General features: G+C 43.5%; 1 protein-coding gene across 1 annotated transcript in view; it reads left to right on the top strand.

Annotated features, from left to right (window-relative positions):
* The window catches only part of LOC121286019 (rasGAP-activating-like protein 1), a 299,053-nt gene that overhangs the window by 223,795 nt on the left and 56,819 nt on the right, over positions 1–18,439 (top strand). Inside the window, exons 11-12 of the mRNA XM_041203040.1 lie at positions 2,413–2,477; positions 17,889–18,001. Of these exons, the coding sequence (XP_041058974.1) occupies positions 2,413–2,477; positions 17,889–18,001 (178 nt within the window). The remainder of the gene's footprint in view (positions 1–2,412; positions 2,478–17,888; positions 18,002–18,439) is intronic.

Raw genomic sequence — 18,439 nt, 5'->3', positions numbered from 1 at the left:
TGGTTTGCTCAGCAGCCAGGGTATTGTAGGCATGGATATTGCTGTTGTCTTTCAAGGTAATGCCAGTGTGACCTATCAAGTCAAACCTGCACAAGCGACCTTTGATGTGCCAACAACTGGGATGACCATACACTGGTCCTCATTCTCAGTGAAGGCCTGAGGCAGTGGACCTCCAATGTTCAGGGTCTCTTTCATCCTAGCGCACCCTACCCCCACCCCCTCCCCCCACCTCATTTATCAATGGACTTGTCATCTTCAGCAATGCCTCATGTCGAGGATGATTCTTCCTTGTGAATGCCTGGGATTAAGTGAGATGTGAACATTGGCTGTGGGTTTGCAGATGGTAAGTCCTATCTTTGCCTACAGGCTCTCCCACAGTGAGTATGTGGATTGTTGGCCACTAGAGGTGGTGGCAGATTGTTGGCTCAAGCAGCTGCCCTCACTTTCTGTCTCTTTTGCCATTTTCTCTCGGTGACTGCTCTTGTTGATCGGAAGGTCTTTACACCATATTTGAAGGTAAATTGCCATTTTGGTCATGAGTATTGCTGAAAAAAGACATTTTGTCGAAAATGTTTTCCTTTTTTATTTGTTCATGGGATGTGGGTGTCGCTGGCTAGGCCAGCATTCATTGCCCATCCCGAGGGCATTTAAGAATCAACCACATTGCTGGAAGGGTAGCAGATCTCCTTTCCTTTAACAGTCATGCTAGGTTTCCTTCAATAACTGCATTAAAAAGCTGGAAGAGAGAAAAATCTTATAACATATCCTCTTATAAGATGCAATTTTCATTTACATAGCACCTTTCATGACCTCAGTACATCCCAAAGCACTGTACAGCCAATTAACAACTTCTTTGAAGTGTTGTCACAGCTGTGATGTAAAAACGTGGTAGCCAATTCACACACAACAAGCTCCTACAAACAGCAATGTGTTAATGACCAAATAACCAGATAACCTGTTGTAGTGATGTTGATTGAGGGATAAATATTGAAATGTTATAGCACCATGGAGACTTAACATTGTGCATTTTAGAAAGGCTCAGATTTTCCCATTGGGTGGAAGTTTCTTTTTAGGCTTCAATTTTTTCCACTTCCAACCCCCTACTGATGTGTTTCATGAAATTGATGAGAGTAAACTACGTTACCCATGCATCTTATCCATTGCTGTCTCAATGTGCAGAGGAATCGCATGCAGGGTTCTCACAGTTAAAAAGGAATAGTTTGGTTGGCTCCTTTTTAACTTGGGTTTCCCAGAATTGTTATATTGTTAAAATGGTAAAAGAGATTTGCTCAGCCATCAGCTTTTGTAGTAGAGTAGAAATTTATGGGACAATTTAAACTCCATGATCAGTGGCTTTGTGGTTGAAATGGAGCTGTTCCATTTCCCGGCGATCAGTGATTTTAACCCCACTAATTTTTGGTGATGGTATTAATAAGTGTGAATGCTGGCCTTGGATCTCAGTGGAACTTTAGGCTGCTTGAGCGATACCTACGTCAGTTAAAGCTGTCAAGAAGCTAGCAAGGCCACTGAAGGTAACTTAAAAGAATCTTCCTAGTTAGGGCCCATAGGAGCAAGAGTGTTCCTTTAAGGCCTCAAAGAAAGTCTGCTTCCCAATGCTGCCCACACCCCTGCTCTCCCCAAGACTCTTGCAAGAGCCCATCTCTATCTGGTGCTCCAGGTCACCAATTTTCATCCTCTGCCATTGGCCAGCCATTGCTTAACGCTGGAAACCGCCAAGCAGCTGACCGACAGCATTCAGATGACATCCGACAGTAAAGTCTAATGGGCTTCAGGTGCAAACCCCAGCATGGGGCTGTTTCAGCTTGTGGTGGCAGTTAAAATTGATGTCGGGTTGCTTAATTCATTCATCACATGCTGATGTGCATTGAATTCAGAGTGGGTTTATGTGGGTTCATAATCGCTTGAAACTAGTCTGAAGCTGTTAAGAATGTCTCTTGCGTGGATTATCCAAAGCTGTGGTCATACATATTTAATTCTCTCCTTAGCCATGAACCTAAATGTCATCTTTTTCTGCAATGGAGATAAGTGTTTAATCAAATTGGCAGCACTAACTGCATGTTTGACTCAGAAGTTCATGAAATTATGATTGCGGAGGTGTTTGGCATAATTCATAGCTAATTATTAATTATATGTGCTCGAGAGAATACATAGGTGATAGAATGCTGAGATGCTTTTTATTTCTAAATCAATCATTTGGAATTTGATGTACTAATTTATACTCTTCAGTAATTAGATCTGTTCCAATCCAATGTGGCCTTCAGACCAGAAATTTTAGGAAATATTCATTTCTTTTCAGAAATGAGAAAACATGTAGCCTCCTGTGCCTGTGAAAAGTTCAGTATTTAGCTTTACTAAGCATTATTCAATAATTATTTTTTCTGTTTTATACAGCTGATCCAAACACACTTTTTAGATCCAATTCCTTGGCTTCGAAGGCTATGGAACAGTTTATGAAGGTAAGTGGTTTCACTTTCTGAAATGATTCTCTTTTTAATATGTCCATGTTCCTTCAAACTTTTGGGTCCGTTTTATACTGTGACAGTGACTGAAACAATGAGTGATCAAATTATTGGATCCCAGACATTTGTAAAATTGCACATTTCACTAGCTTTCTTGGAGTGTTATTGTCTGAAAGCTGCTAGTTTTTTTTTTTACTATTCATTCACGGGATGTGGGTTTTGCCAGCTGGGCCAACATTTATTGCCCATCCCTAGTTGCCCTTGAGAAGGAGGTGGTGAGCTGCCTTCTTGAACGCTGCAGTCCATGTGGTGTGCGTATACCCACAATGCCGTTAGGAAGGGAATTCCAGGATTTTGACCCAGCGAAGGAACAATGATATATTTCCAAGTCAGGATAGCGCGTGACTTGGAGGGGAACTTCTAGATGTGGTGTTCCCATCTATCTGTGCCCTTGTCCTTCTAGATGGTCGTGGTCGTGGGTTTGGAAGGTGCTGTCAAAAGAGCCTTGGAGAATTCCTGTAGTGCATCTTGTAGACGGTACATACTGCTGCTGCTGTGCGTCAATGGTGGAGGAAGTGAATGTTTGTGGATAGGGTGCCAGTCAAGCAGGCTACCTTTGTCCTGGATGGTGTCAAGCTCCTGATTATTGTATGAGCTGCATTCATCCTGGCAAGTGGGGAGTATTCCATCACATCCCTGACTTGTGTCTTGTAGATGGTGGACAGGCTTTGGGGAGTCAGGAGGTGAGTTACTTGTCGCAGGATTCCTAATCTCCAACCTGCTCTTAAAAAGACAATCAATGAATCATCAGGGATCCTGGAGGTTAACTTCACATCCCAAATTCAATCTCAATCACTCTCAGCTGAAAGGAATGATATGTTCTTTATTTTCTTATCATGAGAATGAATTACAGGCTAATCTAACACTGGAGGGAATTAATTTCCACTCAGTTTTATGTTGTCAATAAAGTCAGGAAAAATAGTACAACAAAGGCCACTAGTATTCCGGAATGCAGCATCTAAAGGGAATAACAAATTCCCTGATTCTTTGCTTAAGTGGAACCAGACCCTTAGCTTGCAGACAGAGAGGTAATCTAGACTTTACTCAGGAATGTTCGGCAGAAACATGAAATATATGGTACTACAGTCTTTACTTCTCTGCAGACTACAGAATGTAGATGTACTGTTTAATAAAAAATCAGCAGAACAAGAAATGGGTAAGTCACTTGGGCCTGATGTCATCCAGCTGAGGGCTGTTAAAGGAGGACAGAGAGGAGATACCCAGTTGCAACTTTTCAATCTTCCTTTGACACTACAACCGTTGCTAGGGAATTGGAGACTAACCAATGTAGAGCCTCTGTTTAAGGGAGAGAAGGATAAGCTGAGGCACTAACTGGTCTATCGTTAAATATCAGCTGTGGGCATCCCGTAATTTAGGATCAACTCAGTGAATAGAGGTATCAGACCCTGTATCCAGGAAGCTCAGGACTGGACATGTACCAGGTACGGGGATTTTCTGGATTTTGGGTGGGGAGATAGGGGGAATAGGATAATTTAATGCCTTCTCCACCAAGCTGGATTCCTCCACCGAGCTGAAATCTGCCAGGACGGGAAAAGGAAGGGATGATGAGTGACCAGGCTGGGCATCCACCATTAATCCCGGACCCAAAGAGCAGGGGATCAGTGCGCCACAACGCAATCAGCGATGCCTGATGGGGATTGTAGTTTCCAGGGCAGGAGCTGGTTTTTTGGCTCCTGCCAGGTTTTCGGACGCCAGATATGGTGTCCTGTACCTGTACATGGAAATGCACGGGTTATTTAAGGACGTTCGGAATGGAGTTTTTTAACCTTAAAGAAGTGAGTAATTGAATAAAGGGAATGCAGAGTCTTAGAATACAGGAAGAAGCCATTTGGCCCATTATGCCTGGAATACAGTGGACTGTGTTAGATTAATTCGATTAGCTGTAAAAGTCTGTGATGTCATAGAAGGAAGTGACATAAACTCGTGATCTGAGAGAGTCTAGGAGAAAGCAGCATGGAAAGAAGCTAGTATAAGGGAGTGTTCTCATAACTGTAAATATGTTACAATAAAGTTAAAGTGCAGCTAACCATCTTCAAGTGTTATTGAAACTATTCCAACCCAACAACACTATAATATGTGGCAGCAAGCAGTAAAAAGATAGTGATAGAAAAATCTCTACCCCTACTGGAATGCTTTGAGAAAGTTGCAGGTCTAAATCAGGCTGAAGCATGGCCAAAGTGGTACAGGACATTCACTCGATTTCACCCTGCATCAAGTGTCTCAGCAAAACCAGACTTGAACAGGTTAGTATGCTTTTCTACGCATTGGCGACTGTGCTGATGAAATTTTGGTTGCTCGGGGGATTGATGTGGGTACAATTACATATGCCAAAGTCATTGGAGATATATTTCAATCTCTGCAAGAACACCATGGCTACATTAATAGCAGCAGACGCTTTCTGAACAAGATTGGGTGCAAAGAGATGGAAAACGCAGTCAATCGTGCATCACATTCATTAACAGATACAGAGAAGAGAAATGCGGTATTCGAAAGGAAAGCATTAGCAGCCACATGGGCATGCAAACAATTTGCTGACTACATCTTAGGCCTTCACATTATGATAGAAACAGAACATAAACATTTAATCACACTATTGAATTCGATAAAGCTTGAGCCATGCCATCAAGGGCTCAAAGGGTTAAATTCAGGTTGATGAGGTTTGATATGGTGTATGTTGAAGGAAAACAAAAGAGCACAGCCGACACATCGGGCAGAATTTTCCCGTTGGTGTGCGGGGTCAGGCCCCACACGTCCGCGCGTAAAATGACGTGCGGTGATGGCGGGCAAATGTCCCGATGTTTCGCTGGGCGGGTGCGCGATGATGTCTGACGTGAATCCACCATTAATTAACGGGCCACTTAAGGCCCTCGACTCACCAATTGACGCCAGTTTTTGGCACCCGTGCAATCTTCGGGTCGGCAACAAGTGCAACAGGCCGTCGGGTAGGACACATTTGTATTAACCTCATCCACGGCTGGGATAAGAGGTCTCAGTGGGTGAATGTGCACAGTCCAGCATTTATTTATGAACATTTTTGAAATTTGCCTGTGTGATCTGTAGTACTTCAGAACGCATACCAGCTGCTTTTTCTGGACTCTTAACCTTCAGGTCAGCACTCTGCAGTGAAGAATCTTTTCCGGGCCTGCAGGTTTCAGAACGCTTTCCCTCAGCCTGGGAATGGGGGCAGAACTGTCCACTGGAGGCAACTCCTCTGAGGAGGAAGGGAGGGCTAGAAGGGGGAGGAGGCCAGGAGTGTACATTCAGCCTTCAGGGGAGCCACCTTTGGGAGGAGAGGCGCAGGCACAAGGGGAGCAGGGCCAAGAGGTAGTCCAAGGTGGAAGGGGCCGCAGAAGACGTCACTATCCTGCTGCCAGGGTATACAGGTGGTGAAGCAGCTACCTCAATATGTCTGAGGTGCAGTGTCAAAGGAGGCTCCGACTGTCAATGGAGACAGTGAAGTATATCTGTCAGATGATAGGGCCTGAGATCTCCGCTAACTGTGTGGGCGAACACCCCATGCCAGTGGCTCTAAAGGTAACAGCTGCCCTCAACCTCTATGTCTCTGGCTCCTTCCAGGGGTCGGTGGGTGATCTTTGCGGTGTCTCCCAATCAGCTGTCCACACTTGTGTCAAGCAGGTTACAGGCGCTCTGTTCAGCCGTGTGTTGACCTTCATCCACTTCCGTTGGGACCAGGCAGAGCGAGCCAGAGGCTTCGCAGCCATGGAGGATGCATGGCGCTCGGACATGTGGCTCATTGCTTCGGCAAGCATCTGTGTAGACTCCTTCACCATGGAGACCAAGCCAAGCATACTCTCATGTATCTCCCCCCGATGCTTCTGCACATCCAGCCGCATTTCCTGCATTTGCTGTGTTGCGGACGACTCCAGAGGCACATCATCAGGCACCGATTGAACATGTGCCTGGTCCCCCGCAATCCTCCGAACACACTCTGTCTCTGCCAGCTCCTCCAGCAACTGTGAAGTGCTCTACCACTGTGTCCTGGGACACTAGCCGACGTTTGAATTCCCACTGAGGTACTCGTATCTGCGCTGGTGCGTGCCTCGCAGAAATGATGTGACACTGGTGAGACTTCAGGCTCCTCAGGTGAGAGAGGGGGCCTCTGCTGCTTCTCCTCCCGGCCATGCTCCGCTGATGCTGAAAGGAAGAGCAAGGACAATGTATTGGTTAACGTGGAGACAATGTCAATGCGCATCCCTGTCTCCCGGATCATTATGCGCTCATCCTTCCATAACCAATGGTCAAGCCATGTTGCAAAATTAAATTAATTAACATTCAGCACTGCCATGGCTGTTGGGACAACAATGCTGGCCTCACTGCTGGGCATAAATACCTAGCCGTGGCACCCCAGCCTCACCGACACCAGTGGACCTGGGTGCATGGCGCCTCTCCAGATGCAGGGGCTCTTGTTCGAAGCGGCTAAGATTGGCGATCTGCGCCTAGCCACCGCCAGTCCTCGTATGCTCTGCCGCGTTATGAGCATTCTTCTCCTGAAAATGAGAGAAGAGCATTGATTAGTGCTAATTGTACCTGGATTCTCTTTGTGGATGGTCCAACCCAACCAGAGTGCGACATTGCAGGGCTCCAGTGCCTCCTCACCCCGCTGCTGTCAAACACTCACACAAAGATGCTAGGCCTGTTCTCCACACCTCCTGCCCCCCACATCCCCCCTTGGCCACATGCTGCCTACATCACATTAGGCACCATGTGGTATATCTTTGCATAGCAAGGAGGCGCAAGCACATGGAGCGCAGAGTGCAGCAGATGGTTCGTTGCCACACCACCTTGAAGCTCCCCTCCCAGCATGTCATCACCCTGACTTGGACATGTCCTGGAGTTCAAGCACAGCGCCAAGGTGCAGGTCCTCCAGGTTGCCCCCAAACCAGTCATGTGGGACCAGTGTAACACATGCTACGGGGGCGAAACCCATCTCTTCACCACTCTCTCAGGCTGACCTCGGCGTGGGCAACATCTGCTTGCTCACCCAGCAAAGGACAAATGCCGGCAATGATTCGATGCAGTCACTGCACTCAGACTTGGGGGTGGGGGGGCAGCAGGGGGGGGCGTAAGCCAACCTGCTGGGTTATATGACCAATGCTGACATGGTAGTCACCCTGCCAGAGTGCAACAAGTCGCTGAAGCGCTTGCGACACTGAATCCAGGTGTGCTGTACCACGTCGCGGGAGCTCACCACCTCCGCCACCTCCTCCCAGGCACTTTTTTTCATGTCAGGGGGCCTCCTCCTCCCATCCTGGGGAACCAGCACCTCCTGCCATACTGCCACTTCTTCAAGGAGGGCAGCAAGGCAGTCATCTGAAAAACGAGGGGCACACTGGCCCCCCACCCTACCCTCCGGCCTGGCCTGTCCAACTGCTCCACCCTCCAGCCTGATCGGCTCTGCTGGCCTACCCTCCAGACTGGCCTGCTCACCAGAAGCCCTCTGGTGAGCTCTTCCACTTGCCATTGTGAGCAGCCTTGCAAAGGCTACTAGCGCTTCATATAGACAGACCACCGGGTCGCCATTGGACCCGATGGACAGTGCACTCCTGCCGCCGCCCGCCCACTCTCGCTATCCTCAGGAGTTTGCGCATTATACTGGGTGGGCCTTAATTGGCCCACCCGCATAAAATGGCAACATGGACCCGATCGCGGGCGGTAATCAGGTCCGCGCCTGCTCCAGCTCCGCTTCTCCTGCCAACCAGAAAATTCAGCCTTTATCATGCAATGAAATAGAGAATCCAGAAAACTGTGATATTGAATTTATGGAAGAAGTCGAGGAGTTTTGTATAATGACAGTCCATTCATTAAGGGCAACTACATAAAGATTGAGTGAAATCAAACAGGCTCAAACACCGGATAAGGAATGTGAGAAGATCAAAGAATTTTGCATTTGCGGGTAGCCAATGTATATGGCAGCAGTGTGTACCATCTACAAGATGCACTACAGCAACTCACCAAGGCTCCTTCAACAGCACCTTCCAAACTTGCAACTTCTACCACCTAGAAGGACAAGGGCAGCAAATGCAAGGGAACACCACCACTTTCAAGTTCCCTTCCAAGCCATCCTGACTTGGAACTATATCATCGGTCCTTCAATGTCACTGGGTCAAAATCCTGGACCTCCCTTCCTAACAGAACTATGGGTGTTCTTGCACCACATGAACGGCAGTGGTTCAAGAAGGTGGCTCACCATCACTTTCTCAAATGCAATTAGAGATGGGCAATAATGCTGGCCTAGCCAGCAATACCCACATCACATGAACAAGTAAATTACCACATTTTGAAAATACCACATAGTCTTATCCTGAGACCATATTTCGAGCAGTGAGCACATTTGACAGTGATCAGTGATTTACTGGTATATGAAGGTAGAATAGTAATCTCAAGAGCATTGAGATTTAAAATCTTACAATGCCTACATCAAGGTCATTTGGATATTACTGAGTACAGAGCCAGAGCATGGTGTTCTGTTTGGTAGCAGGGTCTCTCGAAGTCATTGGAAGAAATAATATCCAGATATATCACATGCTCAATTCAGACAGGAGTCGCAAGAACCACTGATGTTACTTTCTTCTCCTACAAGGCGGAAATGCCTAGGAATGGATTTATGTGAGCGTAATGGGAAATGATCATCATAATGGTATACTACCGCTCGAGGTGGATTGAAGTAAAACAGTTTCATGGTCACACATCAGATGCAGCGATAATGTCATTGAAAGAAATTTTTGCGGTGCACGGGAGTTCTGTTATTGTAATGTCAGATAACAGTCTACAAATACACAAACCTAGAGTTTCAAGAGTTTATGGAATTATTTGGGTTTGTTCACACAGCAAGTTCAACCGAGGTTTCTTCAAGCTAATGAAGAAGCTGAGAGAGGTGTCAGAACTATAAAGGCACTACTGAAAAAGAATGAGAATTTTCAATTAGCGCTCTTGAGATATAGATCCTCAACCTTGTGGAATGGATTAGCTCCATGTGAGTTACTATGGGAAGAATGTTGAGGACACAGATTCCAACCCTTCCATATACGTTGATGCCATAGGTCAAAGTACAGACTTAGAGAGACTATGAGAAAGAGAGGAAACTTACCAAAGTAAACATGATACACTACGATTGTTTTCACAGAGCAAGAACATTGAGCTGTATTGTCCGAGCTCCGCGGCAGTGTAAATGGGTCGGGGGGGGGTATTCAAAGGTGAGCTGGGGAACACCCCCCTCTGGAAGTTCCCAAGTAAGGATTGCACGGCAGTTACCTTGGAAGTTCAGACTACCTTTGGGCAATTGCCTTATACTGGGAACAGTCTGATAATGTGATTTAAATTGCAAACTTCAAATGGTTCCTACTGTCATACAGTAATAGTTACCCAGAAAATGCTAGAAGAATTAAAACTGTTTCTAGCTGCTGGGTAACTATAGCACTGACCCACCCCGATCCCCCATGAGACTGCCCCCCCCACCCTGCCACCACCACCCCTCAACTACCCTCGAACCCCCACGGGACTCCCCCACCCCCTCTAACTACCCTCACCCCCCCTCAATCGAATTCCTCCCCCCTGCTACCCCACCATCCCACTGCCTGACCCAGCCCCTGCAGCCCAACCCTGTTCTGACCCGACCTCCACCAGCCAGCCCTCCACTGGCCCGAACTGACCCAACCCAACCAACACCCACCCACCCCAGTTCCAACCCAGTTAGTGCGTGAAAAAGGGGGCATGGCTTACTCACCTTCGACTCTCCTGGACTTGACTGTAGGCCTTGTGAACCTGCTGCGCTGGAGTATTCTCACCTAGCCTGAGTCAGAAGGTTGGGTGAGATAGGAGAGCTTTATTTTAAGATAAGAAACTAGGAGTGGAGTGGCAATCCAGCTCAATTGCCACTCCACTGGAAGTTGCGGGCCATGAACGAATAAAAAAAAAAAATCACATAGTCCTTCAACAGAGGGAAGAGGTTTGGATCAGAGATCAATCAAGATTTGGAGAAATCACCACGCCTGAGATGTTACATTGTCCAGACCGAACAGAGCACAGTAAGAAGAAACAGAAAAGTTTTGATTGCAATTGAGCAATCGGTGTGAAACTCAAAGGTCGGAGAGGCTTCAATCATTAGAAATGTAAGAAGCCACTGAAGCAAGTGATCCCGAACCATCTACGAGTTTGAATTCTGTTCAAGAGCGTACAGAGGGCCAACAGCAGAACAAGAATGCCTTAATATCTACAAATGAGAGGAGAACGGGGTGTGGTAGACGAGTGAAGGCACCACAAAGCTTACCAGTTTAAGAGAAGGTGGGAATCTCAAAAAATGGAGGATGGAGGGTGAAAGAAAAATGACATTTAACTAAGAGAACAAAAACAGGCTACATTTACTATGAGACTCCAAAACGCTGAAATGTTCAGAATAACTAGTAGACTGTAGTATGGGGTTTCAGGAACATCAGAGAATGTTGAAGTCTGAAGAGAGACTTTGGAGGAAGAGTATAATGGAGTTTGGTCGACCAGCTCCCATAAAGGGTTAACTGCAATAGTCTGTGATATCATTGAAGGAAGTGACATGGGATCTGAGAAAGTTTCAGATAAAGCAGTATGGAAGAAGCTAGTGTTAGGGAGTATTCTCATAACTGTAAATATATTACAATAAAGTTAGTGTGATTGCAGCTAACAATCTTCAGTAGTTATTGAAACTACTCTGATCCTACAACACAATGATATAGTGCCTGTCAGCTCTTTGGAAGTGCTATCCAATTAGCTCCATTCTTCTCTTTTCCCATAGTTTTGCAAATTGTTCCTTATATGCAATCTCCTTTTGATAATTACTATTAAATCTTCTTTCACTGCTCTTTCACGCAATACATTCTATGTTATAGCAACTCATTGAGAAAACAAAAATTCTCCTCATCTCCCCAGTGATTATTCTATCAATTATCTTAAATCTGTGTCCTTTGTTGTTCTACATAGAGAGGATTTAGATTTGGTTGCAATCTCAAAACTTGAATGGCACAGAAGTGGAGAGCTTTAATAAACAGTGAAGGACTGACAAAGACACCAAGAAGAAATAGGTTAGCAGAATGGAAAGATCAGGGACAGATGAAACTTAAATATGAACTCATGCAATTTGATAGGAAAATATGGGTAGGGAATATGCAGGCAACGGAAAGATGTTGAAGGATGGAAATGAATGGACACCCAAGAGTTCAAACAGATATGTCTCTGAAAATGCGAATCTTGATAAAGAAATTAAAAAGGCCAATATCATTGTGGTTTCATAAATAGAAATATGCACCAAAAGAACAAAGAAGTAATGATAAATTTGTACAAGGCAATAGTTCGGCCAAAGTTACAGAAATGTGTATAGTTTGGGGTGAATTCACCAGGGTTGGAAACTATAGCTATGAATAGAGACTTGCGAAGCTGAAATGATCTCACTTTAACAGAGAAAGCTAAGAGATTGAATTGAGCTTTTTAAAACAATGAGTAGTTATAATTGGGTGAATAGAGGAAGTTTCTTTCCTCTGGTTGGTGAGTCAGTGACATGGGATCATAAATCTTAAAATTGTTTCTAAAGGAATGAAGTTGGAAAAAATTCTTTACTCAGTTGGCTGTTGGAAAATTGTTTCACTGGGAATGATTGAGCAAAGACCATTTTACCATTTTAAAGGAAAAGTGGATAAATATTTGTAAACAGAAGATGAACCAGGGTCATGGAGAGAGTGGTGGGCAATGGGATTAGTTTTGGATTGCTCTAGTTGGGCTGAATGACCACCTCCTTTGCTATAATCTCAATTGTTCTATGCTTCTATTTAAAAAGAGAGCTGAGTATGGATATTCAAGGTCCTGGTTTAAAAACAATCTTAACAGCAAATGAAGATTGCACTATGAGGTGACATGCAGTCATCCAATAGAACAGGCTTGTGTCATATCGGAGACGATGCTGTTTTAGTTATAGCATCCAAAATAAATATGAAATTTTTGACTTTCATGCAAAACCTGATCAGCCCATCAGTTGTTGGCAGTGACTGGTACTCACCGTTCGCCTTGATGACAGCTGCCCACAGCAGAGATTTCCTCCATTCCAGTGGCTTTTCCAATATGGTGCCCTCTGCAGGGAACCTATTGTATTTTTCAGCAGGACAAGCAACAGCAAGTCCCTTCAACCAGTTAGATTGAGGAATCCTCACTGAGACATGCAGAGTCCAAACCAAGAAGTATAAATCAGGAAATATAAATCACATTTAAATGATGCACAGAAAGCAAAATAAAGATTGGGAAATACAGATGGGATTAAGAAAGAGGGAGTTAAAAGACAGACAGATTTTTTAAAATCCCCATCACTAATCTTCAGAGGGGATGAGACCTAACACTTTAAAATTAATTTTTCAGGACAAGAGAAGTTGTTCATTAGTATTTATCGCTTATCACACTGTTAAACACCCACTTACTCCTGAATGCACCAGTCCTAACCTTTTCAACAGTTTTAGTGTGGAGCAGTTGGGCAATTACTCAAGCTCATACTGTTGCAGTCACTTCAATGCTGAGCCTATCGGTGAGGACTCCCTGTGAAGAGTATGGTATCTTGACAGCATCAAACTGCTCATGTACATACACCAGAGGTTGCTATCAGGTATCCTCCAGTATAACAGTAAGCCTCACCATTATTTTAATTGTGTGTTCCAAGCCATTAGCTTACAGGAGGCACATGTAGATGTAATAACTGCTGTGCAAAATCGACAAGTACAGCATATCCTGTTACCTGAGGAACAACATCTCCATATTTTCATCTTGATTTTGATTCATTGAAGGTGAAGTTAGTCTTGGGGAGCAGTACAAAACTGATGATGGTGATTTGGCAGCTTTACACTCTGGTTTTATTTTCTAGTGATTTCAAATGGCTGCCATTTATATTCTATCTCCGACCTTGCGTGACATTTGTGAATGTTTCTCACGAACCACAGAGATGGTACAGAATATGCTGCATGCTTTTTCTAATGCTGTGAACTTTTCAGAAGTGTAAATGAAGAATGAAATTTCACAGGTCTGTAATATCTTCAGGCCATTATGCTCCCCACGCATGGCTAAAAGGGAAAAGCTCTAAAGCTACTGTAAAAACTGTATCTTGCTGTCGTAAGCAAATGTGGAGATCAGCACATGGTGATATACTGACGCAAACAGTATAGACTGTTCTAATTCTTGTTCTTGGGGATGATTGTGTGGCGAAGAAATATTACATCTCCCAACTTGGTGTAAAACAAAACAATCTTTAATATTTGTCTTTTATGTCACTTCATCTTGGAGTGGGGTGGGAATTGTGGGGGGGGGGGAGCGGGGGCGGTGGGGGGAGCACAATACTGGCTAATTTGAGTCATTGACTTACATTGTTAATGGCTTCATTAGTGGTGGTTAATGGATTTTTTGGGGGCTGGAGGAAAGTTTGTAGTGGAGTTTCCCAGGGGTCAGTGTTGACACCCTTACTTTTCCTAATATATATTAATGACCTGGATGTTGATGCATAGGGCACAACTTCAAAATTTGCAGATGATAGGAAACTTGGAAGCATTGTTGGAAAAGTGAGGATAGTGTAGGCCTTCAAAGGGGCATAGACAAATTGGTGGAATGGGTAAACAAACAGGTGGCAGATGAAGTTCAATACAGAGAAATATAAATGATTCATTTTGGTAGGAAGAATATGGAGAGACAATATAGCTCACAGCATTAGAAAAAGGGCACAACTCTAAAGGTTATGCAGGAGCAGTGGGACCTGGGTATATATGTACATATACCATTGAAGGTGGCAGGACAGGTTGAGAGAGTTGTTAATAAAGCATACAGTGTCCTAGGTTTTATTAATAGGGCATGGAGTACAAGAGCAGGAAGGCTGTATTGAACTTGTATGAGATACTAGTTCAGCCTCAGCATGAGTATTGCATCCAGTTCCCCATGCCGCACTTTAGGAAAGATGTGAAGTTATTAGAGAATGCAGAAAAGATTCACAAGAATGCATTCCAGGGATGAGGAGCGTCAGTTATGAAGATAGGTTGGAGAAGTTGGGACTGTTTTCCTTGGAGAAGAGAAGGCTAAAATGACATTTGATAGAGGTATTCAAAATCATGAGGGGACTGAACAGAGTATATAAGGAGAAACTATTCCCACTTGTCAAAAAATCGAGAACAAGAGGGCACAGATTTAAAGTAATTAGCAAATGAAGCAAAATGACATGAGGAAAAATTTTTCTCACAGCGAGTGGTTAAGGTCTGGAATGCAGCACCTGAGAGTGTCTTTGAAGCAGGTTCAATCAAGATATTCAAAAGGTATTTAGACTATTACCTGAAAAGAAAGAATGTTCAGGGTTATGGTGAGAAGATGGGGGAATGGCACTTGATGAATTGCTCATTTGGAGACCTGGTGCAGACATGATAGGCTGAATGGTCTCCTTCTGTGCTGTAACAATTCTGTGATTCTGTGATTATATTATATATTCATTATTATACATAACAGAATTTGCATCATCCAGAACAAGCTAATGGTACATCCATCATTTTGTCTGTTAATATTTAGATGGAGTGGAACAATACAACTAAAGTATATATTCACTTCTGGTTTAGAGTCCACTAATGTTTTACATATGCCTATGAGAATTGCTTTGGGATGCTTTTCCTTGTGAAAAGTGCTATATAATAATAATAAGGAGGTCTTGTAGATCGGTGTATAGTGTCTCTGCCTCTCAGCAGGAAGGTCCAGATTCAAGCTCCACTCCAGGACTTGGTTGGCGACAGAAGGATGCGATTCAAACAGGTTGATAAACAGCCTGCTAATCCTTCCAACACTTCCCCATTATTTCCCAAGGGAACAAAAATGTGAGAAGATAGCAAACAGCAATAACTTGCATTTATATAAATAAATGGATATAATTAAAAGTTGATGTTGGACAATGTGTTTAAATTAATTTTATCCAGTCAATTGTTCATTGATTTAAGAGACACTCTCAAAGCCACTGCATATCTTAATTAAAAGCATGAGCCAATTCTCTGTTTTAACCAGAAAAGGCAGTAATAAAGATTTCTGGAATGGTTGTTCAAAATAGCTTAACAATAGAGCAGCGCAAAGTGTTGCGAAAGTTCTGGCCATCGCAGCTGCCAGGAAACTTCCAATGGATCCCTACTTTGTGGATTAAGACATGAGAAGAGATGTTGATACTGAGGCTAGTACAGGAGGATGAAATTTGGACAGAGGAACTTTTTGTTTCTACATTTAAGACATTTCTTATGAAAGGTCATTAGCCCACTTTTTTTCACTCCATTGGTTTATATTGCTTTGTTAGTGTATTGGCTAAATGTTTGATGTTCTATCCCAATTGTAAATAAGTATATTAGTCATTGTAGTCTGGCATTCATAGCTGACAATATGAAATGCACATGTTAGTGCATTAGGCAATTGCACTTAATCCTCTAAATAATAAAGATCATTGATAAATTCTTGGGTCATCCAATTCTGCCAGAAGAACTCATGGCATACAGTATTCTAGGCTTCATTAATAGGGGCATGGAGTACAAGAGCAGACAGGTTATGATGAACTTATATAAGACACTGGTTAGACCTCAGCTGGAGTATTGTGTACAGTTCTGGGTGCCACATTATAGGAAGGATGTGAACTCATTGGAGAAAGTGCAGGAGAGGTTTACAAGAATGGTTCCAGGGATGAGATACTTCAGTTTTGAGGAAAGATTAGAGAAGTTGGGACTGTTTTTCTTGGAGAGGAGAAGGCTAAGAGGAGACTTGATAGAAGTTTTCAAAATCATGAGGGGTCTTGACAGAGTAGATAGGGAGAAACTGTTCCTGCTTGTAAATGGATCGAGAACTAGAGAGCACAGTTTTAAAGTATTTTGCCACAGAAACAAATGCGAGGTGAGGAAAAACTTTTTCACACAGCAAGTAGTTAGGGTTTGGAATGCGTTGCCTGGAAGTGTGGTGGAGGCAGGTTCAATTGAAGCATTCAAGAGGGCATTGGATGATTAGTTAAATAGAAACAATATGCAGGGTTTCGGGGCAAAGGCAGGAGATTAGCACTAAGTTAAAATGCTCAGAGACCCAGTGTAGACACAATGGGCTGAATGGCCTCCTTGACACTTTAACAATTCTGTGATTCTATGCAAAACGTGTAGCTTCCGTTTTGTAGAGGACCAGGCAAACTGGTTGGAACCACTGCTGGAAAAGAAAACTATAATAATGATACAAGCCTGAATTTTAATAAAGAAAGAAGGTCTCCAGCTTAGCTAAAAAGGCACTCCTGAAGTCCCGCAGCCAAACCCAGCACCCACCATTTTCACCAGTGGTAGTGGTGGTGGGGGGGGCGGTGGTGAGTCTTGTAATTTGCACAGCCATGGTTCACGGAGGCATCTGCACATGTAAAAGTACAACTGCCTTCAAACAGATCTAAATTTTGCTGGTGAGATGTTCATAACACAACTTGTGGGCTTTACACTTTTCAGGAGAACTTCTGAAGCTGCTGGAGTTATTTGGAGATTTAGAGTACCCTTTTGGAGAGGTAGGGTAGCATCTTGGATAGGCCCAGGGACACCTTTGGGTGAGGTAAGGTGCCCTTTGGGATTGTTCAAAGTAGACATGAATGTGCATAAAGAGTGGATAAACTCATTGGAATTGTCTAAGGAACTGTCAAGGCATTTAAATCTCCTGACCTTTAAATTTAAAAAAAAGGCAGTCTGCAGTTTAAACCAAAATCAGTGCTTGCTATTTCCTCTGTCTGTTGACATAAGCCTAAGGGCTGTCATACGATTTGTGTTGCATCACTGATTCCACAACCTATCATTATCACAATGGGGTGCCTGTCAGTTCACAGTTTGCTTGGCAGCTCCAAGTGGTTTTAGCCTTTGATGTGGAGCTATGAATACAAATGCTTGTTCTTACAAGGGATTAAGCACTGAATTAAATGTTTGCTTTTACAAAGGTTAAGCACTTGAAGAAATGTAAATGTAGTGACTAGGTTTTAAGAATGAGAGTGAAGTCATCAATAGACAAACAATTTTATTTTATTTTATTTCCGCTTGGGTCCTAAGGTTTGCCCATAGATACTGGGTGAGTTGGCATGGAGGGTATAAGGGATAAGGGTGGTGGTTGAGAGGGCATGGGTTGGCATGTTGGCACTAAGTTGGAATGGGGTTACAAAGGACCATGGGGATAGGTAGAGTGGCATTGGTTGGCATGGAGGATATAAGGGACTATGGGAGGTGTTTAGAGGGACATGGGTTGGCATGGAGGGTACATTGAAACACTGATTTGGATAACAGTTCTCATTTCTTACAGCTGGTTGGAATGCCATATTTACACGAGGTGCTGAGGCAAGTCATTAACCGCATATTTGATGAAAAGAAATACATTGAACTGGATCCTTGTAAAATTGACATTAACAAAACAAGGTACGACTTAGTTATACCTGTGTTCTAACATGACTTAGCTACTCATCTTTCTCCTGTTTTCTTCCTTTGATTTTCTCAATCATCAACTTCTTAAAGAGCTTGAAGAAGCCTGGTTTACCAAAAATAAAAAAAAAACTACAGATACTGGTAGTCAAACAGAAACACTGGAAATGCTCAATAAGCCACCAACATTGCTTTGGGTACAGACTCTTTTTGCCAAAATTGGAGGATGAACAGTGTTTAAAAAGGAATGGACCTTTTAAGGGAGACACACACATGTATGCGAGCACAGCAACAGAACTTACCTTTTTATGAATATTTAATGTCGTAAAACATCCCAAGGTGTGTAACAACAGTGGTATCAATAAAAATATTTTTGACAATTTTTCACACAAAACGATAGAGAAATCAGCAAAGCTGACCAAAAGCCAGATCAGA

Source organism: Carcharodon carcharias, chromosome 13 (assembly GCF_017639515.1).
Source record: "Carcharodon carcharias isolate sCarCar2 chromosome 13, sCarCar2.pri, whole genome shotgun sequence".
Classification (NCBI taxonomy): Eukaryota; Metazoa; Chordata; class Chondrichthyes; order Lamniformes; family Lamnidae; genus Carcharodon; species Carcharodon carcharias.
The sequence above is the reverse complement of the archived record's forward strand: the minus strand, read 5'-3'. Positions and strand labels throughout refer to the sequence as shown.